The sequence below is a fragment of the Mycteria americana genome, chromosome 1 (assembly GCF_035582795.1).
Source record: "Mycteria americana isolate JAX WOST 10 ecotype Jacksonville Zoo and Gardens chromosome 1, USCA_MyAme_1.0, whole genome shotgun sequence".
NCBI lineage: Eukaryota > Metazoa > Chordata > Aves > Ciconiiformes > Ciconiidae > Mycteria > Mycteria americana.
The window spans coordinates 99,821,959-99,843,847 of record NC_134365.1 but is presented as its reverse complement, the minus strand read 5'-3'; the positions used below and the strand labels follow the sequence as shown (position 1 = coordinate 99,843,847).

The following is a 21,889-nucleotide window of genomic DNA, read 5'->3' as shown; positions in this document are numbered from 1 at the left end:
GGGGCTGCACGACTCAGCACGCCCCAGCCACACACACCTCCTCGTAGGAAAAGTCGCGTTCCTTAACTTTGTTCATCGCCGCGGCCGCATGTGACCCCCAAAGGCGGAGGCCCCACCGAAGCGGTTGTATGTCCTGGATTTCCCTCTCTTCTGTCTCGGGATAAAGCGGCAGGTCCCCGACACGCCCATACCGTTCTGCGAGCGAAAGCATGCCGTGGCTCCTCCCCCCTTCCGTCCCCTTTAAAAGAAGGTGGCGGAGTCGCCTTTTCCCTTCATGCTTTGCGGTTTCGGGTGTTGCTTTTCGTCAGTGGAAGCTGTCATCAAAATGGCGGCTGCGGCGGGAGATACGAGTTGGATTTATAGAGTCTTTGTGTGAGAGGGTAGGTGTCGCGCGATGGATGCTTTGGGGTCCCTGAAATCCCTGCTCTTAGCAGCCACGCAGTACCGGGCCGCCAAGACACCGTCCAACGCGGCGGTTCTCCAGCGGAGCTTGGAGGTGAGAGCAGCGCCGGTCCTGGGCCCCTAGGCCGCGGTGGGAGCGGGTAGCGCGGCGCGGCCGCGAATGTGGGGGTGAGCGTGGTGTTTCTTTCCCCTTCTGGGCACGGGTGGCTATTCTCGGGGCCCGGCTTAGGCTGGCTTCTTTCCGCCCTCATCGCCCTGGGTGGCTGCAGCGGGCTCTGGAGCCGCTGGGGTCTTGGCCGGCTCTGCCCCGGCGTTGCCTGCAGCCGCCCGTTGGGGCTGGCTCGGCCGGGCCCGTGGTTTTTCTTGTGGCTCAGCGGTTGGAGACGGGGCCAGTCGCCCGCTGACCGATTGCCAGGGGAGCTGGTGGCCAAGCGAGGCTGTCGGACAGAAGAAACTTTTCCGTTTTTAGCAATATTTCCGAACTGTTTCTGTGTCGTTTATTATAACGTTTTATGGTTTTTGTGTGTACTTACAGATGTGTGCAGTACGTTTATGTGCACCTAGGCTAAGCATATAATGTGCCTTATGAGGGACTTCTCTTTTTTTTGTTTTTCATATCCCCTAAATTCTGACCCACAAGGATCACTTCTTTTCACAACTTAAAAATAGAGTTTGAATGATGAACTGGTCTTTTATCTGTAGTTTGCCAGTTTTGTGCAACACGTAATCGAAGGTTTTTGCTGCTGAGGCGTAGGCCTTTCCATTTCCCTGACCTCCTGGCAGAACTTTGTGTACGACCCTTGCGGTGGGCATGTTTGGTATGGCAAGAGATTGACACATTGACTGAATTGCTTAATCTGTAAGGTACCTTTTTCAAATACAGATTTTTTTTTTTAATTGCTAAAACATTAATATAAGAGTTAGTACTCAGCTTAGCTTTTTTCTCTGTATCCATTGTAAAGAGGTAGATGGGATATGCAAAAACACTATGTTCCTCTATTATGCAAGTATAACTCATGTCTACCTGTGTTGATGTGCACATGTATAATTTTCAGCATCTTCTTATATAGGTTTCCCTGAACTCGGGTTCCATTTTTTTCATCCTGAGCACAGAGTGCTCCCAGAGCAGCACTACCTGTTACTGCTTATCCTTCCGGCAGAGTGTCACTTTTGGGTTCCTGTCCATGTCTTTAGAAAGCAGGCTGTTGCGCTGAGCTGAAGGCTGATTATTAAATGTCTGTGTTGAGCAATCTGTTTGGCTGTTCTTTCAAAATAAAAATCCCCTATCTTTTATCTATGCGAAAACATATGTAGGAAGAGTAATGTGGTATTAATTCTGTTCAGTGTGTGAAGAAATACAATGTGTTGCTCTGCTACAGCTATGAGATTGAAAACAGTGCTCTTACTATGAATGCTGTCAGCAAGCAAACAAAAGAAGCCCCAATATATTATAAATGATCACAGTGTAAACTTAGTACTTTCCAAGAGTAAAGGTAACGCATCCACAGGAATGAAAACCCTTTTTTTTTTTAAAAAAAAAAAACCCAAACTTTTTTTCTGCAGCAAATGTGAATACAAATGTCCTGTTAGAGTGGCACTACATTCCTGGTTTGCCAAATAGGGCAAGATCTATTTCATACAACTCTGTGCTTTGACTTTTGTGTTTAATACTTTGTTGCAGTTAGTAATTAAGGTTGTTTTTCTCCCTTCATCTCCAGGTTATCTCTGGACTGAAGCTTACACGATTATTTGCTTCAAACCAGATTCTACCAAGTGAATGTCTCAGTTGCCTAGTAGAACTCCTTGAGGATGCTAATATAAACCCATCTCTAACCTTGTCTGTGGTTACTTTGCTATCACAGCTCGGTAAGGTTTGCATCTGAACTTTTTATCTTTGGTCTGGGAAAGAGAAGACAAGACAGGTGCTGATTCTGTGGCATGGGTGATGAACTTCTTGGAAAAAGCATAAGGTGTGAAAGATTAAGTGTTTTTCATTGTAGTGGCGTGCTTGGCTGAGCCACTTGACTATATGTACAAGGCCAGATAAGATGTTAAATCAACGTGAGAAGCAGATTTGAAGTCATCACTGTGAAATGACAGTGATCATGCTTGTCAGAATTTGTTTCCTCAGTGGGTGGGGAATTATTCTCTTGTCCTTGATTTTTGGAGCTTGAAAAGACTACCTTTTTTAATGAAGTGAAGAAACCTGCCTAGGGGATGCAAAGATAGGGACAAGCCATGTTACATCAACAATTGTCATCACCTCAGTTTACCTCTCCCATTGGAGTGTTTGCTGGGCGGCAGTTTGGGCTCTCCAATGGCCTGGGCCTGTGTGCATCAAGTTCCCCAATTACAAATCAAGTTTTACTGCCTCTTGTTTCTTGAGATGCATTTTTTTTTTTCTTTCCATTTCACAGAAGTAGGACTTAATTGTCTAGGGAGCTCTGTGCTCACTATAACCTACGTGTGTAGGTTACATATACATGGAAAAATTATTCCTTCGCTGCTTAGTTTCTCATCATGTATGAGTAGTTATTCAAGATTTGAGTCCTTTATGATGACCCCCTGTTTATCTTCTCTGATTCTTGGAGTTTTTAGCCTCTTTGAGTTTCCTTTTAGGTTTTTGAAACAGTTACTGTAAAATTATGTTTGTCACTGGGGTTCTTAACTGTCTTTTCCAACCTGTTGGGTCTGGAAAACTTTAAGAATTAGTCCTCCTCCAACTGATCTGTTGTTTTACCTGTCATCCTTGTTTGCTACATCTTTTCCAGGACTGCCTAAGCAAAACTGGCTTTTTTATTTAACTATTACTAGATAAAACTATCAAGGCATCAGTTTTACTCTAGTTGCCCACCATAGTGTGAAGCAAGAAACTGAGATCATTGATTTTAAGCTTTAAAGCCTTTTAAGTGCAGGTTTCAAGATCTCAAACAGAACTAAAATCTTGTAGGTAGGAGGTAGGCCATTCCTTCAGTGTACAAGCATCTTAAGGAAAAGTATTAGTGTTTCAATTAACTGTAAGTTCAGAACTAAGGTAGAGATGCAAGTGCATAGGAGCTGTGATTTATTTGTAATTATTTGTGAAATATACATGAAACACTGGGAGCTGTGATTTATTTGTAATTATTTGTGAAATATACATGAAACACTGGTCAAAGATTTTGGCTTCTGCTTAGATTGGTAGCTAATATAACAGTTGCTTTTGCTATTGGATGGGGTTTTTTGTTAAAAATTCTTAAATTCTAGCTTTAGACAATGAAATTAGAGAAGCTCTCCAGGATACCTACAATCTGACCAGTGTGCTGGCAGGAGTGGTTCATCGAAGTTCTACTAATCTTAGCGACCCAGTCTTATTACAGGTAACGGGAACTAATTCTTAATAATATTTGGCTACTGTTACATAGTATACATTATACTGTATGTGTATAATAACTCTTTAAAACCTCTATCTGAAATAATGTGTTGAGGGAAAGTTGACCTTAGCTGTGTACTCTATTTGCTAGATGAAGCTAGTATGACAGGATTTTAACATTGCATAGAGTTCTCTGTATTTTCTCTTTAATCTTGCTTGTGCTTCTCCCCTGCTCTAATTTAAAAAAAAAAAAAAACCAAACAAAACCCAAACACCCTCTCCCCCCCACCCCCTAAAAAAAACCACCAACCAAACAAAAAGCCTGTTTTTGAAATTATTTCAAGAAATCACTGCTTGAGAGCTTGGAAGGTTATTTCCCAGTTGAGGTATTTCTCCTAATGTTCATTACAAAAGCCTGAAGATTGTTTTGCCTGATCAATACTTTGACAGGTAATTGTGAAGGAGTGGAACAAAAGCTGTGGCTACCAGTTCTCATGGAAGGTTTGCAGGGCATGTATGCCTCCTTCCCTCTGGTCAGTGCTATCTGCCAGTGAATGCAGGGAGGCTGTGCTAATGGAAGCTTACTTTTAGGAGCCAAGTGCAGACATTGATTTTTTTTTTTTTTTTTTTTATGAACACATGCTATCTCACAGTCTGACTTCAACAATTTTAACCTGTACTTTCTGTGTATTGAACAGTAAAGTTGGGCAAAATTTTCTTTATTTGTTTTTTAAATATGCCCAGGTTTTCCCATATATGGCTCTGAGACTTCAGCAAGTGCTTGCTGGCTACCTGTGGTCACATCTCTCTTCTGGAGAGGGAAAACAGAAAATGAATTTGCTAGCAGTTCTGCTGCCCTTGATCTGTAGAAAATGAGTCAAGCATCCAGTAAAGAATGCTTTTCTCACAGTTTGTCAGTTTCTCAAAGCACTAGGAGTACCAGAAGGCTGAGGGATCCAGGTGACTTCCCAGTCAGTGGGAGAGATTTTGTAGCCACCAAGTAGATCCCATTATAAGACCTTTAAGTTCTTAGATATTTATATGTTTCAGCTGCTATACTATGCAGTGATTTTTGTCATGTTTGAGTATATTAACTTTATATTAACTCAGTTCTGTTATGTGCTGAAAGAATGCTGTATGAAGGACTTTACTACCATTAGATCTGTTGGCAGTCTTTACAGCAAACCTGTTTTCCTGTAAACATACTTGCTGCAAGAGGTTGCAAAGTACTTTTTGGATTTTGGTGAAACTTCTAGATCTTTCAATAGGACAAAGCTCCTTTCTCACTGACAGAATGGAGAACTTGCTGATGAAGCAAAGGGGAGAATTGAATGGGCTAAAAAGGTAACTGCTCTGTCAAAATAAAACCTTATTCATCTGCTTGGGCTTTTAATAAGTACGTGAGTGTGGTAGGACATTACTCAATGGGCTTGCAGCGGCTCGTGTAATTGTTATGTTAACATTAGAGTCTGAAAATTAATTCAGTTGTGGTGTCTTGTTATTTGTCCTTTCAGTTTCAGCTTTTGTAACTTGTAATGTTCTTCAGTGACATGCTATAGGAAAGACATATGTGAATAGGTTTTTATTTCCTCAGAGTATTCAGTTGCTGCAGAGGCTAACCTACAATGTTCAAGTCTTTTGCGCTGGTGCCAACATCGATGAATTAATTTCATTTCTAATGCATCATGTGTAAGTGTGTACTCAGTTGTCTCTTATGGGAAATATCTAGCGAAGTTTCTAAACTTTCTGAAGGCCATTAGCATATTGCACTAACCTGGTCTCCAGAGTAAGCTGTGGCACTTTTGCTCTGAAGTTAACAGAGTTTTTTCTTTGAAAACCACGTTGTTACAGATTGTCAAATGCAGTGATTGTGGGACTTCGGGTGATTGAATATTAATTGGCCTCTTAGCCCACCTCCACACCCCTGGGAGCAGGGAGCTAACAAAGAGAAGAGGCAGGAGAAAATTCATGCTTGTCATTAGGAACAGACTTACGTTAGATTAATATGAATTTTGTGCAAATGTCCTTGTAAGAGATCTAATTACTATTAAAAGCACCTGCAATAAACAACCTTTGATAGTACTGATCTCTACTGTTTTTTTTACAGATGTGTTCAGTTAAAAACTGCCCACACTATGGGGATTGCAATCTGAATTTTGCTTTGCTTGGTGGAATGGTATCTAATTAAAAAATGAAACAAAAAAAACCCCCAAAACAAAATAAAAAGTCCCCCAACCACCCCGCCCCCAACCCACAAATTCTTGTAACTAAGTTCTGGATGCTTTAATAAAAACATCTTTGTATAAATTTCTGGACTTTTCTTTTAAGTCAGTCCACTGAAGATGAGTTAACGATACCGTGTTTAGGACTCCTGGCAAACCTCTGTCGTCACAACTTATCTATTCAGACTCAGATAAAATCTGTGGTAAGAGTTTTGCTTTTGTCACGTGATTCTCTGGCTTGAGGGCAAAAGAGTTACTTGACTCTGGGGAATCACCTTAGTATTTCTTATGCACTTGTTTACAGCAATAATAACCCTGACCTGTTTGTTCTCCAGAGTTGGCGGTTATTTCTCCTGTATTGGAGAAGATAACCAGTAGAACAGGAAGTTGGGTATTCTCTTTCCTTCTCTACATTTCTGTGTTGTTGCAGTAGCTTGTGTTATGCATTCAGTTTCTGCATCTGTTCTTTGCAAATGAAAGATGAATTTAAAATTTGAGCATTCTTCCTTAGAAAAACTAAATGTTGCTAATATGTAAGGACTGTAGTTGGATTTTTGGTAAGCTGCATTAACTTTGGCCAAGAAAGAGCTCTGCCTTTTTAAAAGATAAATCAATAAAATACCACTGATCTTTATGTCAGGTCAGGGCCCTTGAATCCTCAAATACACATCCATATCTGAGCTACTCAGTTCCTGTCTCTTCATAAATCAGTGCAAGCATAGCTTATTTTTCAATTCAGAAATACAAATTCATCTGCATGGCAGTGAATGTTGTACGGTTTACCTTGGAAGAAAGGGGGGGGGGGGGGGCGGGCAGGGAGAAGGAACTGTTGTCAGATCTGGTCACTGAGCAGAGAAGAGGTGGGTGTCAATTTTCAGTGGTTATTTTTGATTAGAGACTTTAGCAAAATGACTTTCTCGTCTTTCTTTAAAATAATGATGGAATTTCTTCCTGTTTTTTCCTTTTCCTTATACAAGTTCAACAGTGAATTTAGTCATTGACATCAACACCAGTATTGTGCAGTAGAACACGAAAATAGATTTCCTAGAGAACAGTTGTTATTCTAATATTTTTTGTATTATTCATGATTTGTACAGCTTATTAGTAAATATGTACAATCTGTAAGTTGGTGTTTTTATAGAACAGAATAAAATGTATAATGCCTATGTTTCTCCCTTTTGCTTTAGAATAATGTGAAGAGTTTCTATCGTACCTTAATAAGTTTCCTGGCCCATAGTAGTTTGACTATGGTTGTGTTTGCACTTTCAGTATTATCAAGCCTTACTTTAAATGAAGAAGTAGGAGAAAAAGTAAGTGATACTTTAAAGTCTGTTCTATTCTTTAGTTGTAGATAAAACTAATAGTCACACTGGCAAAATAAAATTCTAATGCCAGCTAGTTTTAATAAGCAAGAGACGCAGCAAAGTAAGTATGTGCCCATACATGATTTTCTTCTTCCTTTCAGCTCTTTCATGCTCGAAATATCCATCAGACATTTCAGTTAATATTCAATATTGTTGTAAATGGAGATGGTACTCTAACAAGAAAATACTCTGTTGATCTACTCATGGATCTTCTGAAGAACCCCAAAGTTGCAGATTATCTTACCAGGTATGGCTTCACTTCCTAAAAGTACAGGATATTTTTCTGAAGCTCTTGTTCAGTTCCTTTGCTATATGCTATTTGTATTCTGAACCAAACATTGGAAAAAAAATTCCCTAGATGCTTTTCGAAACTTACTGGTTGATTATAACTGCTGTACCTGAAACTAAAGGATTCTTGTGTTTCTAGTTTCACACAGCAGTGTGAATCAAAACCTGTTTTTTCATTGTCACTTAAGGAATATTTAATAGTTGTGTTCATTAATTCTTTCTCTGGACAGTATTGGTTGTCAGACAACTTGATGAATAGCTATCTTGCCTTTTACAGGCCTGTATTATCTTGAAGTGGAATAGTATGGTTCAAGTTGTAATAATTTTACTGGAGGGCGTTACAGAGTAGTTCTGTGGAGGGCTTGACTAATTCTGCAAATTCAGCTAGCAGAATTTAGTTGCTAAATTTGAATCTATATCTAGCAGTAAAAATAGCTGGAAAATCTTATCTTAAGGAATTTGCTTTTAATCTTAAAATATTTTTAAAGCTTAGTCTATGTTAAATAGAAATTACATTACCAAAACTATCACTGTACTTGGAGTGTTTGGGGGTAAGGAGGAGAATGGGGCGCTTGCATTCCTCAGTTGGTATAAATGAGTGTTGAAATTCCAACTCTTTGTCTCATCTATGTATGCTGTAGATATGAGCACTTTACCTCATGCCTTGGTCAAGTATTAGATCTTCTTCATGGAAGGGATCCCAATTCATCATCTAAGGTATTTATACTTTTTCAGTTTAAACCTAAGAGGGTACAATTCCTAATCTGGTTCCACTTCTGTAGTCATAAGTAGGTTCCTTGTGTACAAGGGTTGATAATGAAATACATTGACTTCAGGACTCTTAAGTGATCTACAGTATTCACCAAGCTTATATTTTTCTAGTTGTTCACAAGGCTGTCAGGTTGAATTTGTAATGGTTGGGGTTTTTGCCAGATTATGTGTGTCTGCTTTCAGGCAACAGACATAAAGGCAAAAAGCCAACATAAACACCTTTTGTGCTTTGGCTAATAAGAAATGTTGGGATCTACTAGAAATGCAGTGTGTACCCCACTTCATTGGCTAAAACTTGAATTAATACTACTCAGACTTTGAACTGATGATCAGGGAACCATGATGCTAACTTCAAAGACTCAGGAATAAGTTCTTTCATATTAGTTGAACAAATTGATGCCATGTTCGATTAAGCAGTTAACTGTTGCATTTGACTTTCTCACTGCCACCTTACATAAATGAAACATTGGTCAGCTGTTGCTAAAGGCTAAAATATGAAATGTTGTGAAAATATTTGGGCTTGATACATCTGTGAAATTAATCTTAAGCTTCTTTTTATGAATGTGTTTTGCATCATAGTAAGTGTTAAATGCTAATGTTTCTGTGTATGTGATTTTTTTGTTGTTGTGGTTTATTGGTTTTATTTAAAAAGACATGTTGACAAGGAGCTTTCCAGAGTGCTTTCCTCTTCGTCTCTGAGTATGCACATGTGCATCTATTTGTGTCTCGGAATATTTTCCCTTCCATAGCTTTCTTCATTCTGAGCATATACACATTTCTATTGCTTATTAGATAGCTAGCCAACAGTCATGCTTTTTAAAAAAGAAGGGAAAGCAATACACTGAATACTAACCTTCACAAGCCTTCACCAGTCTAATGAACTGTATTTCTCCTGCTGACTTGGCTTTAAGGAAAGAAAACTATTCTTCAGAAAACTTAGTGCTAAAAGGAGTTGCATAGAACTTACATATCTTTTTAGACTTGTGCTATGGGAGTTGCAATTTCTGTATAAGTACTTGATTTAAAAGCATTTGAACTCTCATTCACTTCACACAGATCTTAGAACTGCTGCTTGCCTTCTGTTCTGTGATAGAACTGCGTCATACCCTGCGGCAGGCAATACTGGAACCATCTGGCTTGCCAGTCTCTGGAAATACCAGATTTGTGACTCGCTCAAAGACTTTTGAACCATCTGTTGCATTGGTGCACTTGTCAAACCAGCCATTGGAAGGCTCTGAAGACTGTTCAGTTCTAGCATTGCAACTTTTCAAAGAGATTTTTGAGGTACCAAGACTGATAACTGAGTTTAAAGAGCTTCTCTTAGCGGCTATATTTTAATTTATTTTTTTAAACTGTTAGTATTTTCCTTGAAAAATAGCATGTAAAAATATACCTGAAACAAGATTCTTCCTGTTCTAGAATTCCATACTTTAAACCAACTTTTATTTTAAAGTCATGCTGTATTTTAGAAATATGCCTGCACTGAAAGTTAAGTGGAAGATATGGCAGTTCATGAAGTCATGAGGTAGATACAAAGCTATCAAAGAATTGCTTTCTAGGACTTTTAGAAGCGAGGAAGTCTCTGCTGTTTCTGTGCTCTTTGTTAAACTTCTTCCTCCAGTATGATACTGATCAGCAGTCTTAAACCTGAAATAGGAAGAGGCTGGGAAAGCTAGAAGACAGGCTGGTAGAGGAAAGGGTAGGGTAGACTTGGCTTCCTTGTTCTGTAGTTTTAAATATTGACATAAAATAAAATGTGTTTATTACAGGATGTTATTAATACTGGGAACAGCACCTCAGCTGAACACTTTGTGGATCTTTTGCTGCCTGTTCTTCTTGATCATCTTCAGATGCCAGAACAGACTGTGGATGAGCTATTATTGAAGAAAAAGTGTGAAAGAATGGTCAAGGCTGTTAATGTTCTGACAAATATCCTTTTTATGTGCCTGTTGGCAGTTAATTTATTATTCCTCCACTATGATCTGCTTAAGATGTTAGAAGAAATGTCCATCTTGGGTCACTTTAATAGCTTTTAATGACAGTAATTGCCCTAATTTTACTTAGGACTGTCATCTTGAAAGACCTTAAGTAGCTTTCTAATTGCTGTGAAATTATTGTGTAATATGGTGGTGCAGGATAAAATGTGGTGGCTGATCAACAGCATAGAAGCACTTTGCAGATCAAAAATGAAGATTAGTGTTTTCTGTTGAAATTACAAGGGGAGTTTGGGTGTCCATCTTCTTGATCAGTATAGTATCTTCACCTAGCTAAGTCAAGTGCAGCTCCCAAACAAATATGATATAAATTTAGATCAGTGGAACGAGGAAAAATAATGTGGAATGATACAGTTTTACACTCCTCTTGGAGTCCTTAGTATACACACTGTCATGTAGTAAGGAGAACATGACTGCAGGATGTAGTCCTGCATCTAAGCTGCGTTCTGTGAAAAAGTCTCTTTGCTATTTGCTCCTAGAGAACTAGTTCTTGTATTAGGGACTGATTGTTCACTGCCTTTTGTTCATCATCTCTCTTTATGCCACTCACTCACTTTATTGTGGTTTCCCTTAGCTGTCTGTTTCCAAGTAAGTGTGTGTTTTAATTGAAAAGTGAAGCTTACTTGGTTTGTGAGTTAAGCACGACTTAAGTGGTTTATGTAGTTGGGTTTTTAAAGCGTTTTTGGAGGCTCTTGTGCTTCAATACACTAACTTTTGTGTCCTTTATTATTAGAAAATGTTGCCTTTTAGTGTCAATACCTAAGCATAGGTGTATTAAGTTTATTCTTAACTCAGTCTACTGCTCTGTAGAGATGACATACTGAAAATGCATGCCTCGAAGGTACTGACTGCCAGCCAATGCATGTCTCTAATAGAACACCAGTTTACCTATAGTGGGATTGATACTGGTTTGGGGACAAAAGTAGTGGACTCTAAAATGTGGTGAGCACACAAATTTATCTAAAATCTGATTTAGCAAGACTTGTATGACAGTTGTGATATTGTTGCCATGGAAAATATGTTGTAGTTGAAAGTACCATTTAAATGTGTATAAATCAATACTATTTTTAAATCAAACTTAGTATTTTTGTGGCAATAGAAAGTAATGTTGCTGGTCAGTTCAATAAGTAAAACCTAGCTTAAACATTTGGATGTTGTTTTCAGCATAAGCTGGAGATCCACTGATGTGGAACAATGACCTTAAGCCTCATGCAGTATTCAAGCTCATCCAAGTTGAAGCTTACTAGAACTGCTCATAGCACCTAATTTTTCATTTTGATTTTATGCAACCAGAGTTCAAAAATATAACGTATTAGGAGGGACGGGGAATTATTGCACTGAAAATGGAATATACATTCCTTCAGCTCAGTGTCATTAACCTGAATGTCGATATAACTAAGCTATATGGCCAAAACCCAGTGAAATATAATTGGACCTATGATTAAACCCTCCTCACATCCAACCTGAAAGTGTTTTTTTGTTCTTCACTGTTGCTGTCCTTGGTATGCTGGAAAAGCTCAGCAGCATGTCCAAGGAACTCAGTGATCTCCTCTTGGTGTTGGCATTGTTGCCTTGCTAGACATATTTCATTTCTTTGTGAAGGTATTAATTTTTTTAAATTGACTGAATTTATTTATCAGTGCTGATTTGACAAATCTAGCTCTGACTTTTCTCCCACTTTGCCTTTCTATTTGTATGTTTAAAAGCAAACTTGCTGCTGATATTATTTTGAAAACACTTGATCTTATGAGCAGACTGAAGCAGGATGTACCTGGTATGGAGGTCAGCTTCTACAAAATTTTGCAGGTATGATTTTAAAATGTCTTATGAAGTGTATCTGTGAAAAAGTATCATAGTTTTAGTTCTGAACACTTTGCATGCTTATCTCTGAAGTGGTAAAACTTCTAGGAAGATATAGTCCCCTGGGCACAATTCTTAAAGGTTGTTTCATTGTTAATTCTTCTAAAATAAGAGCAGTTTCCTTTTACTCCAATCATTTCTTTCAGTAATGCATGTGAAATCATACTTCAGCTGCCTGGTAAGAATTATCCTTTTAAGACTGCATTAGGACTGCAATTTAAAGGTAGCAAACTAGAAAAAAGTTATCATAACCATATCATTATTTGTGGTGTTTGTTACTGTTGGATATCTACATCTAATTTATGACTTTGCATAGTCAAAACAGCTTCTGGTAACTATTGGTCAGATGGTACCTTAACAATTTACTTTGTAGGTGGAAAAGTAATCCAGATAGTCAAACACTTCATGCTGTTTTAGAAGGTTTTCTTTCAAGAACAGGAATCATGTAATTTAATGGGTAGCAATGAGAGTTTCGCAGTCCTCAGAAAATCCTTATAAAACTTAAGCTTGTGACCCTTGATGATGGAAATCAAGCACTTAAACTTGAAGGAATTAAGTAGTCTCTTTACCCGTTGCATTGGCTTTAATGGGAAAACATGTTTCTGAATAGTCCGAAGTGTAAACTATTTTTAAAACCACTTATCTTCCATTGACTTCAGGCTCAGAAACTTAGAAGGGCAAACTTTAAGAAGGTAGCTTAAGCTTTGAATAAAACATTTCTGTGCTCATAGGCCTTAATATTGTTATGTCTGCATGGTGGTCTTATTGTTGACTGTTATATCTTGTGTTGACCAAAGTAGTTCCTTTTTTAGGATCAACGCTTGATTACACCTCTGACACTTGCTTTAACATCAGACCATAGAGAGCAAGTACAAGTGGGACTTGGAATACTGTTTGAGGCTGCACCCTTACCAGATTTTCCTGCCATAGTGTAAGTTTATTTTTGTGGTAATCTGGTAGGATTTGACATGTTTATGGGTTTAGTGATATGTTTCTTGGCATATTATTTTCAGTTCATCAGAGACAGAAACTTTAGAAAAATTGTCTTGTTAAGTTAAGAGACAGTAGTGAGGCTGGAGGAAGTAGTTCAAATGCTGATGGTATTCAATTAACATCAGATCCTAGAGAGCATAGTAGTGACTGACTGCTGTCCCTCAGGGTTCATTTGTCTAAAGTCTGTTCTTGAAAATTGCTACTTGGAGTGCATCTAATATTCTGACTGTCAGATTCCTCTCTACTGAACTTTGTCACACATGTCACTCTTTGGTTCCTAAAGCTTTGCATACCCTTTTGCAGTAATTTCCAAGAAAGAACAGAATAGTATAAGACTCAGGCAGATGGCAGTTCAGGTAGTATTTAAGGTGGTCTAAGTAGGGGAAAAAAATATTGAGAAGCTATTTGATGGAGTTATTTCTGTATATGTAATACAATTTAAAATTGTTTTTTCCTGTTTTATCATGGTCTTTGCAACCTAGAAAACCAATATGAAACTTCTGCCCTTTTTGTTAGCAGAGCTTTTTGAAAACAAAAATAGGAATTGTTTGAAAGGACTTTCAGATTGGATGCCTTTGGCATTTGAGCTGCTTTTCTCAAGTGAAAGACTTGTAACATAACTAGCTTATCTTAGAACAGTGACTGAATTACTACTTATATGGGGGGAAAAAAATAAAGGAAGAAGACCTAACCAAATTATGGTAATCTACCTCATTGTGGTTTTTTGGTTGTTTTTGTGAAAGCTTGTGAAGATAGTGGCATGTACAGGAACTTTAAAAAAACCAAACAAAACTAAACAAACAAAAAAAACCCCTCCCTACACCCTAAGGAATCATACTCTTTTCTATCATAACACAAATAGGCTAGTGATAAGAACACTGTAATAAGAGTCTAAAACTGTGTTCATACTGAAAACATCAGTGCTGTTTTTATGATTACCAACTAGTACTATATATCAATATATCTAGTTAGCTGTAGACTTCAGGAGAGAATACAGGGGGGTGGGGTGGGCATGTTGTTTACATAGCGGTATGTCTGTAAAACCATCAAAACAGGTACAAAATAAACTTTGAAAGCTGAAGTGCCAACCCAAATAGTTTCAGAAGAGGTATGCAGCTCCGGAGGTCTTGTGCTGCAGGGAGTGTTTGGGACCTCTTACTAAGGCTGGGTCAGTAGGAGGTGGTCTTCTAGTCTGCAGGAGGTGTGCAGTTGCTGAGAATCTGTGGTGCCAAGTAAAGGAGCTGTGGGAGGTCAGCAGCCTGTGAGTATTGGAGATGATGAGGAAAAGATTAACCAGATCCTTCTTCAAGAACTTGCAGTTTCAAGTGCCTGAGACCCCAGAAGTACCAAAGGAGGGGCAGACAGAGTCTATGCCTGTTGGGCTGGTAAACAGAGATTCCTATGATGGCAATGGCTGGAAGCCATGGGGGCACATGTTCCCCTCGATTCTGCCAGGGAGCAGGGAAGGGCTTGAGGAGGAGTGGACAGATTCTGTAGGTCAACAATTGGTTGTACAATCAGTGTCAGAAACAGTTTTAGTTTGGTTTCCATGACTGTGAGACTGAAGATCAAGGACTAGCCAACCTGATGAGGAGACTTTTAAACAAAAAGCAACAAGAGAGGGGAAAAGACGACCAACAGTCAAGTGAGGAAGTGGTAGACTGGGTTGGAAAACAAAGGGTTTGGGTTTATGTGAACAGGAGGAACCTTACAATCAACATAATAGGGCTAAAGCTGGGTCACCCCAATATGCGCATAAATAAGAGATTGCCTACAGGACAGTATTGTGGGGGAGAAGCCCTCATACTCTTCCTAGGAAATCAGCGAGGTGGTATGCCTCTCTGAAATGTGTGCAAAATAATGCACATGGCATTGGGAAGAAACAGGAGAAACTGGAAGTCTGCATGCAGTTACAGGGCTATGGAATCATAGACCTGTGGTGGGATGGCTCACATGACTGGAGTGCTGCAATGGATGGATACAGGATCTTTAGGAAGGATAGGCCAGAAAGGTGAGGAAGGAGACTTGCCCTTTTTATGAGAGAGCAGAGAGAATGTATGAAACTCTCCCTTGGGACAGATAAACTAGCTGAGAGTTTATGAGTTAGGATTAGGAGGCAGACTGAAATGGGCAATGTTGTAGTAGGTGTCTGCTGCAGACTGCCAAATCAGAAAGAAGTAGTAGATGAAGCCTTTAGACAACTGGAAAAAGCCTCACATTCACAGGTTGTGGTCCTTGTAGGAGACTTTAACCATCTTGATATCTGCTGGAGAAGTAGCACAGTAGGGCACAAGCAATCCAGGTTTCTGGAGCACACTGACCATTTTGTAACACAGAGGAGCTGATGATAAGAGACATTCTGCTGGACCTGATTACTACTAAACAAGGAAGAACTGTTTGGTGACGTGAAGATCAGTGACATCCTTGGTTGCAGTGACAATGAGATGGTGAGGTTCAAGTTCCTGAGATGAGGGAACACGGCAAAAAGTAGGATCACAACCCTGGACTTCAGGAGAGCAAATCTTGGCCTCTTTTTCATGATCTGCTTGGAAGAATCGCATGGGATGCAGCCCTAAGGAGACAAGGGGTCAAGGAGAGTTGGTTGGTTGATTATTTTTTCTTTTTCCCCTCCTGCCCCATCCTCTTCATTTCTCCTCCCCAAAGGCCTCACTTTCTTCAAGGCCTTAATGATAGTCCATCCCATCCCAACAAGCAGAAAATCAAACAAATGTGGCAGGAGACCTGCAAGGAGCTCCTGACAAAATTCAATTATAAAAAGGAAGCATACAAGAGGCAGAAGCAGAGACAGAGGACCTGGGAGGAATATAGAGAAAGTGTCCAAGTATACAGGGATGGGGTTAGAAAAGCCAGAGCTCACCTGGAGTTGAACCTAGTGACAGATGTGAAGGGCAACAAGAAAGACTTCTACCAGTACATCAGCAGCAGAAGACAGACTATGAAAAATGTGTGCCTTTCTGCTGAATGGGGCAGTGGACCTGATGACAAAGGACATGGAAAAGGTTTACTTACTCAATGCCTTGTTCAGCTTGGTCTTGATATGGTCTTGGTATGATTTGCCTTTGGGAATCCTAGGTCCCTGAGAGCAATGGGAGAGTCTAGAGGAAGGAAGACTTATCCTGGGTGGCAGAGGATCAGGTTATGGAACATTTAAACCAACTGGACTATACAGAAGTCCCTGACACCTGACAGGATGCATCCATGAGTGCTTAGGGAGTTGACTGATGTTGTTGCAAGGCCACCCCAGATTATCTTTGAAAAGTCACGGTGATTGGGAAAGGTTCCTGAGGGCTAGAAGAAAGCAAATGTGACTTCTGTCTTCAAGAATGGTGAAGATGATCAATAGCACCCTGGACTGCATTAGGTAGAGTATTGCTGGCAGGTCGAAGGAGGTGATCATTCCCCTCTGCTCAACCTTGGCGAGACCACATCTGGAGTGGTGTGTCCAGGTCTGGGCTCCCCAATACAGGAGAGACAGACTCACTACAGTGAGTCCAGTTAAGGGCCATTAAGATGTTTGAGGGATGAGCATCTGTCATACAAGGTGAGACTGAGAGAGCTGGGATTGTTTTGTTTTGAGAAGACGTGGGCAGGATCTTATCAATGTGTATAAATGTCTGATGGAAAGGAACAAAAAAGATGGAGACAGAGTCTTCTCAGTGGTATCCGTTGACAGGACAAGAGGTAGGCACAAACTTGAAATACAAGAAAAAACCTTTTTACTGTAAGGGGAGTCAAACAAAGGAAAAGGCTGCCCAGAGAAGCTGTGGAGTCTTTGTCCTTTGAGATAGTCAAAACTACTGGATGTAGTCCTGGGCAGCCTGCTTAGAGCAGGAGAGTTGAACTAGATGATCTTTAGAGGTCCCTTTCAACCTCAACTGTTCTATGATCACATGATTTTGTGGATATAGGAAACACTTTTATAATAGCCAGTAACAAATACTCTGGAAGAATGAAGGATCTGTACAATCCATTATGCCTGGAGTTGTACAGTGGAATAGCCAAATAACGTGTCTATAAATGTGAGTTAAAAATAGGCTCTGTTCACTTAGGAAAAAATTGAGACAGCACTTCAGTGAAGTGGTTGGGATAACTTAGGGAATTTATGGAAAGGAAAAGATTTTTTTTTTTTTGACTGGTGCCTCGAAAATCAGCTCTTTTGACTTCTCATTCTTTCTGATTTGGAACATGTCATTAGTAGCTGCCTTGAAAATACCAACCGCAAGTTACATACAGACACTGGAATATAAGTACTGTAATTACTTGTGTCTAAGCTTTTGTGTTTTCTTCCTTGTATAAATTTTAACCAACTGCACTTTTATCTGCATACTTAAATTTTGGCTAAAACTTACAAAAGGAAATGTGCTGTATTCAATATAGTATTGTATTCAATATAGCATTGACTATATTGTATTCAATAGGATATAGTATTCAATAGAGCGTTGACATTCAATATGTATTCAATATAGCATTGCAGACAAGGAAAAACTAAGGTTTATTGGTAGCACTCTGCCTTTTCATGAGTCAATCTTCTTATTTTTATGCCTAATAAAAATCCTTACTAAATACCTTCTCAATCTTGCTACTTACAAACAGTGGCCTAGCTAAGTTGAACAATGACATGTGAAATCATCTGTCTCTTATTAGCTTGAGAAACAGGTTATCTGATCTGTTCTGCTCAAGAAGAGCTGAACACCATGCCCTTTCTGGAGAGATACTGCATTTGTTCCTAAAAGGCCAGCCATGACAGGCTTTCTTTTTTTTTTTTCTGCTTTCTGTATCTCTGGACAGTTTGGGCATGTGTCTGTTACTACATCTTAACATTGTGTGATAATGCAAATGTGACTGTTCCCAGTAGTCTGTTTTCAACTAAAGAGAAGTTAATTATATTATGAAATTTTTCTCATCTTCAGTCCTTGCAATGGTATTTGTAGCAGGCTGTTTCATTAATAGCCTTTATGTTTATACAGGCTTGGTGAAAGCATTGCGGCAAATAATGCTTACAGACAACAAGAAATGGAGCATGCATCAAAAAGAATCCAAATGCAGTCCCCCGTGACCAGTGTTACTTCGGTGAGGTGTTCCTCATCCTGTCCTTCAAGTGATGAATCCACAACTTCAAATATTCAGGAATTAATACAAAAACTTCATTCTGGACTAGAGGTTGTTAGAATTTATATACTGTTGTTAAATATTTGACACTCTTACTAGGGGGGATGGAAATTAAAATCCAAGTGTCAGTCTATAGCGCATGTATCAATTGAGTTCAGTTTAGATTTCTATCTATTTAGAATGTGCTCCTTTGACTAAGCTCCGTAGCAGAATTCAATGATGATTCTTTGCGCTACATCAGAAGCTGGGCTCCTTATTGAGATCCCCTTCTCCAGTGGGGTTGCCCACACTCTTCTAGCTGTCAGATTTGGAGGCCGGTGTCAGATATAGTAGCAACTGCCTAGACTTGCTGGGACACTTAGAAGGAGCCTCCTCCCATCCCCCTTCCTAAGAAACAGCCTGTGATAAAATAGAGATGATATGCTGCTTTAGGAGAGTATGGTGCACCTCTTGTATGCCCAAACAGGCATATGAACACTTTCCTTTTCTTGCCTGTAGCTGACTCCTTAGCATTTGCAGTTCAATTTTTGTGGTGGTCTTGAAAAGGCATTATTATTACTTCAGAAGAAAGTTTTTACTTCCCTCTGCAGCCACATGCGTTGTGAATAAGGCACTCAAACAGGCACCACATACAGTGTGTTTCTCTGTAAGCCATACTGTCAGATACTGAATATATTTCTTCTTTCTCTTCTGTTCAAAGCAAGTTAGATGCTTTGTAGCTGCTTTAGACTGAGTGATGGATTATTGCTTCTATTTTCTTTTGGCTTAAAAGAACAGTATGCAAATTGGGAAATTAAGGAAAAATGCCTGATAACAGCTTGATATTTGTATTAGTGGAATTGCCTCCAGCCTTAGCTTTGCAACCCTCCTCTCTTTGTTGTAGCTGATAAGAATGAAACTCAGCAAGCTACCAGTTCCAGTAAACTGCTAGAATAGTAGTGAAAGAGGTCAAGTGAGTCTTCATTGGCTTACTTAGTACCCTGCTACTGGATGCTCCCATTGATCATCCTTTTCAGGACTGCATGTGGCAGTCTGTAGGTGCACTGCTGTGTATATATTAATGTAAGTCAAAGCAGCCACAGGTGCCTAACAGCACTAGTGCAGCAGCTTCCAGTAATGTGACAGATTGTAAAGCTGCTTTGATTTTTGAGGGGAGAAAGTTGTTGAATTGTTGAGTGAATCTTTTCTTAGACCTTCTAATTAGTAGAACTTTCCTTTAAAATTCAATGTACACATTCACTTAAAATATCCAGTACTTCATCTCTGTGTGCATTCCATATGTTGTGTGAAACTCAAATGTGTGTAAAAACATAATTGAGAAAACACTTTTAATAGTATTACTATACAGAGAGAGTGAAGGGAACTTACATAAGCTTTTTGTATAGTAGTAATATCTAAAAGGACATAGAGATGACAAGCTTGCAAAAGAAAAACTGCTTGTTTCCTACTTCAGGGACAGGAAAATGAGCCAAGAACTGGATCTATGTAGGGGCTACTGTTACAATACAAAAATTCTTACATAATGGTTCAAAGTGGTGCAGAGATGGTAGCTTTTCCATAGGTGTTCATTGCATGAACAGCTGGGATAGCTTGCACTTGGTCATGCATCAGCATACATGAACAGCTGCTCAAAACTTGTGTTATAGTAGCACTGCCTAAGAAAAAATATCCTGAAATCACCAAGTAGCATTCTCACTTGACTTGAGCATATATATTAATAAACACTTAGGACTTGTTATGCCATATATGGTAAATAAATTTCCTGTAGTAAGTTAGTGGGTTAACATAGTAAGTTCTGTTCTGGATAGTATCCTTTCAGAACAACTATCCTGGGCCTTTTCTGATAATCTGTATTTTGAGAAGGCCATGCAGTATGAACAAGGATTTTCAGCCATGTGCATTTCATGCTGTTAATATTAGGGCAAATTACTTTAGGTGTCCTATGAGGGGACTGCTAATTCTCCAGCAAAGATTAGACCAAGGGGAACCATTTTAGAGTGGTGATGTTACCTTTTCATTGTGCTGGAGTGAGTCTTCTGCAGATGAATCCTATTCAGCCTAAATAGTTCAAGTATTCAGTCTTTCCATGAGAGTCAGGTGGATGCATTTGAGCAGACAGTCTCAGGTATAAAAATAAGAACTTAAAAAGCTAGTGGACAGGTGGAGTTCACAAAACTGCTGAGCTCTTTAGGTGCACATTACCTATCTGTAAGTAAATACAAATTTACAGTAGCAGTAATTGGAAAACATTTCCACAGATAAAGGAGACGATCACTGATATGAGGATATCTGACATAATGGATGTCTATGAGCAGAAGCTGTCGGCATTAGCAGTGAGTGCAACCTAATGTGTATGGGTACGTTGCTGTCTGTACATTCAGAAAATGTTATTGAAAAATGTTCTTCCTGTGTACAGTCTAAAGAAACTAGGCTGCAAGACCTTCTGGAAGCAAAGGCACTAGCTCTGGCTCAGGCCGATAGGTTGATGGCTCAGTACAGATGTCAGAGAGCCCAGGCTGAGTCTGAGGTAAGTACAGGAGCTTCCTTCTGGGACTCTGGGGTGGGGCTGAGTAACAATTGTCTGAGTAGCTTTAGCTGTGATTGCATGTGTGGAAACTATGCTGCTTAGCAGTAAGCTATGCTTGTGAGTTAGGGCAGTCTTAATTTTCATCATAAACATCCTGTTTTCCTCTGGATTGTTCTTTGGAACAGTTTTCTCTTATGTCCTTTCCCTTATAGGAAGTCAACAAAACTAACCTACTGTACTGATTATCGTTTGTTAATCATTAGTGTTAATTTAAGGGTAGTAATCTTGAAAATTAATAAAGCCACTTACTAGAGTTCTATATAGAATTTGCTGCTATATGAAGAACTGTTTCCTGGTTGTGCCTTTTAATCACTTGTCAAAGACGAACTTTCAAATAAAGCTTGCTTCCATGGGTTATGTATTTCAGGTGTGCATTGAAAACTCAGAATAATTTCTATTCTTTAAAGGTTATAATAAAGATTGGGCTGCACACTACTAAATCCATAGCTAAAATGTATTATCTTATACTTTCTTCTTCCCTCTTCCCTCACACTGTCTATAAAGGGAGCTAAACGAATTTAGTGAACAAATTAATTTGTAGTTAATGTTAGGTGAGAGAAATCCTTTTCTTGATGTAGCTGATGGCAGTTTAGTGTTAGATCTATGGCCTCAAATATGCCTACTACAAAGTGACTTGTGAAACAGAATTGCTTGTAATTGTGGGGTTATTTTTGGTGGGGGGTGTCTTTCCACTCAAAGGCAAGAACTCTTGCTGCAATGTTGAAGGATGCAGAACGAAAAAATGAAGAACTTAATGATTTGCTGAGAGCTCAGCAGGTAGAATCTGAAAGAGCGCAGACTGATATTGAACAGCTCTTTCAACACAACAGGAAATTACAAACAGTTGCTGAAGAACATGAAATACTGAAAAAATCCTCTGTTGATCTTCTTCAAAGGTAAGGCGCATAAGATCTCTAAGCAGATAC

The 21,889-nt window shown here is 39.2% G+C and overlaps 1 protein-coding gene across 3 annotated transcripts in view; it reads left to right on the top strand.

Annotated features, from left to right (window-relative positions):
* The first annotated feature begins 312 nt into the window (after positions 1-312).
* CIP2A (cellular inhibitor of PP2A) overlaps positions 313-21,889 on the top strand; it is a 30,378-nt gene continuing 8,801 nt past the window's right edge. Inside the window, exons 1-17 of one of the 3 annotated variants that reach the window (XM_075515063.1) lie at positions 313-496; positions 2,121-2,268; positions 3,649-3,761; positions 5,349-5,443; positions 6,083-6,179; positions 7,164-7,286; positions 7,442-7,587; positions 8,270-8,345; positions 9,456-9,683; positions 10,169-10,328; positions 11,194-11,335; positions 12,100-12,199; positions 13,066-13,184; positions 18,235-18,337; positions 20,635-20,709; positions 20,793-20,903; positions 21,663-21,859. In XM_075515063.1, the coding sequence (XP_075371178.1) occupies positions 395-496; positions 2,121-2,268; positions 3,649-3,761; positions 5,349-5,443; positions 6,083-6,179; positions 7,164-7,286; positions 7,442-7,587; positions 8,270-8,345; positions 9,456-9,683; positions 10,169-10,328; positions 11,194-11,335; positions 12,100-12,199; positions 13,066-13,184; positions 18,235-18,337; positions 20,635-20,709; positions 20,793-20,903; positions 21,663-21,859 (2,135 nt within the window). In that variant the 5' untranslated portion in view covers positions 313-394. Of the gene's footprint in view, positions 497-2,120; positions 2,269-3,648; positions 3,762-5,348; positions 5,444-6,082; positions 6,180-7,163; positions 7,287-7,441; positions 7,588-8,269; positions 8,346-9,455; positions 9,684-10,168; positions 10,329-11,193; positions 11,336-12,099; positions 12,200-13,065; positions 13,185-18,234; positions 18,428-20,634; positions 20,710-20,792; positions 20,904-21,662; positions 21,860-21,889 lie in introns of all 3 variants that reach the window. The other 2 variants (XM_075515049.1, XM_075515057.1) reach the window with 2 other exon arrangements.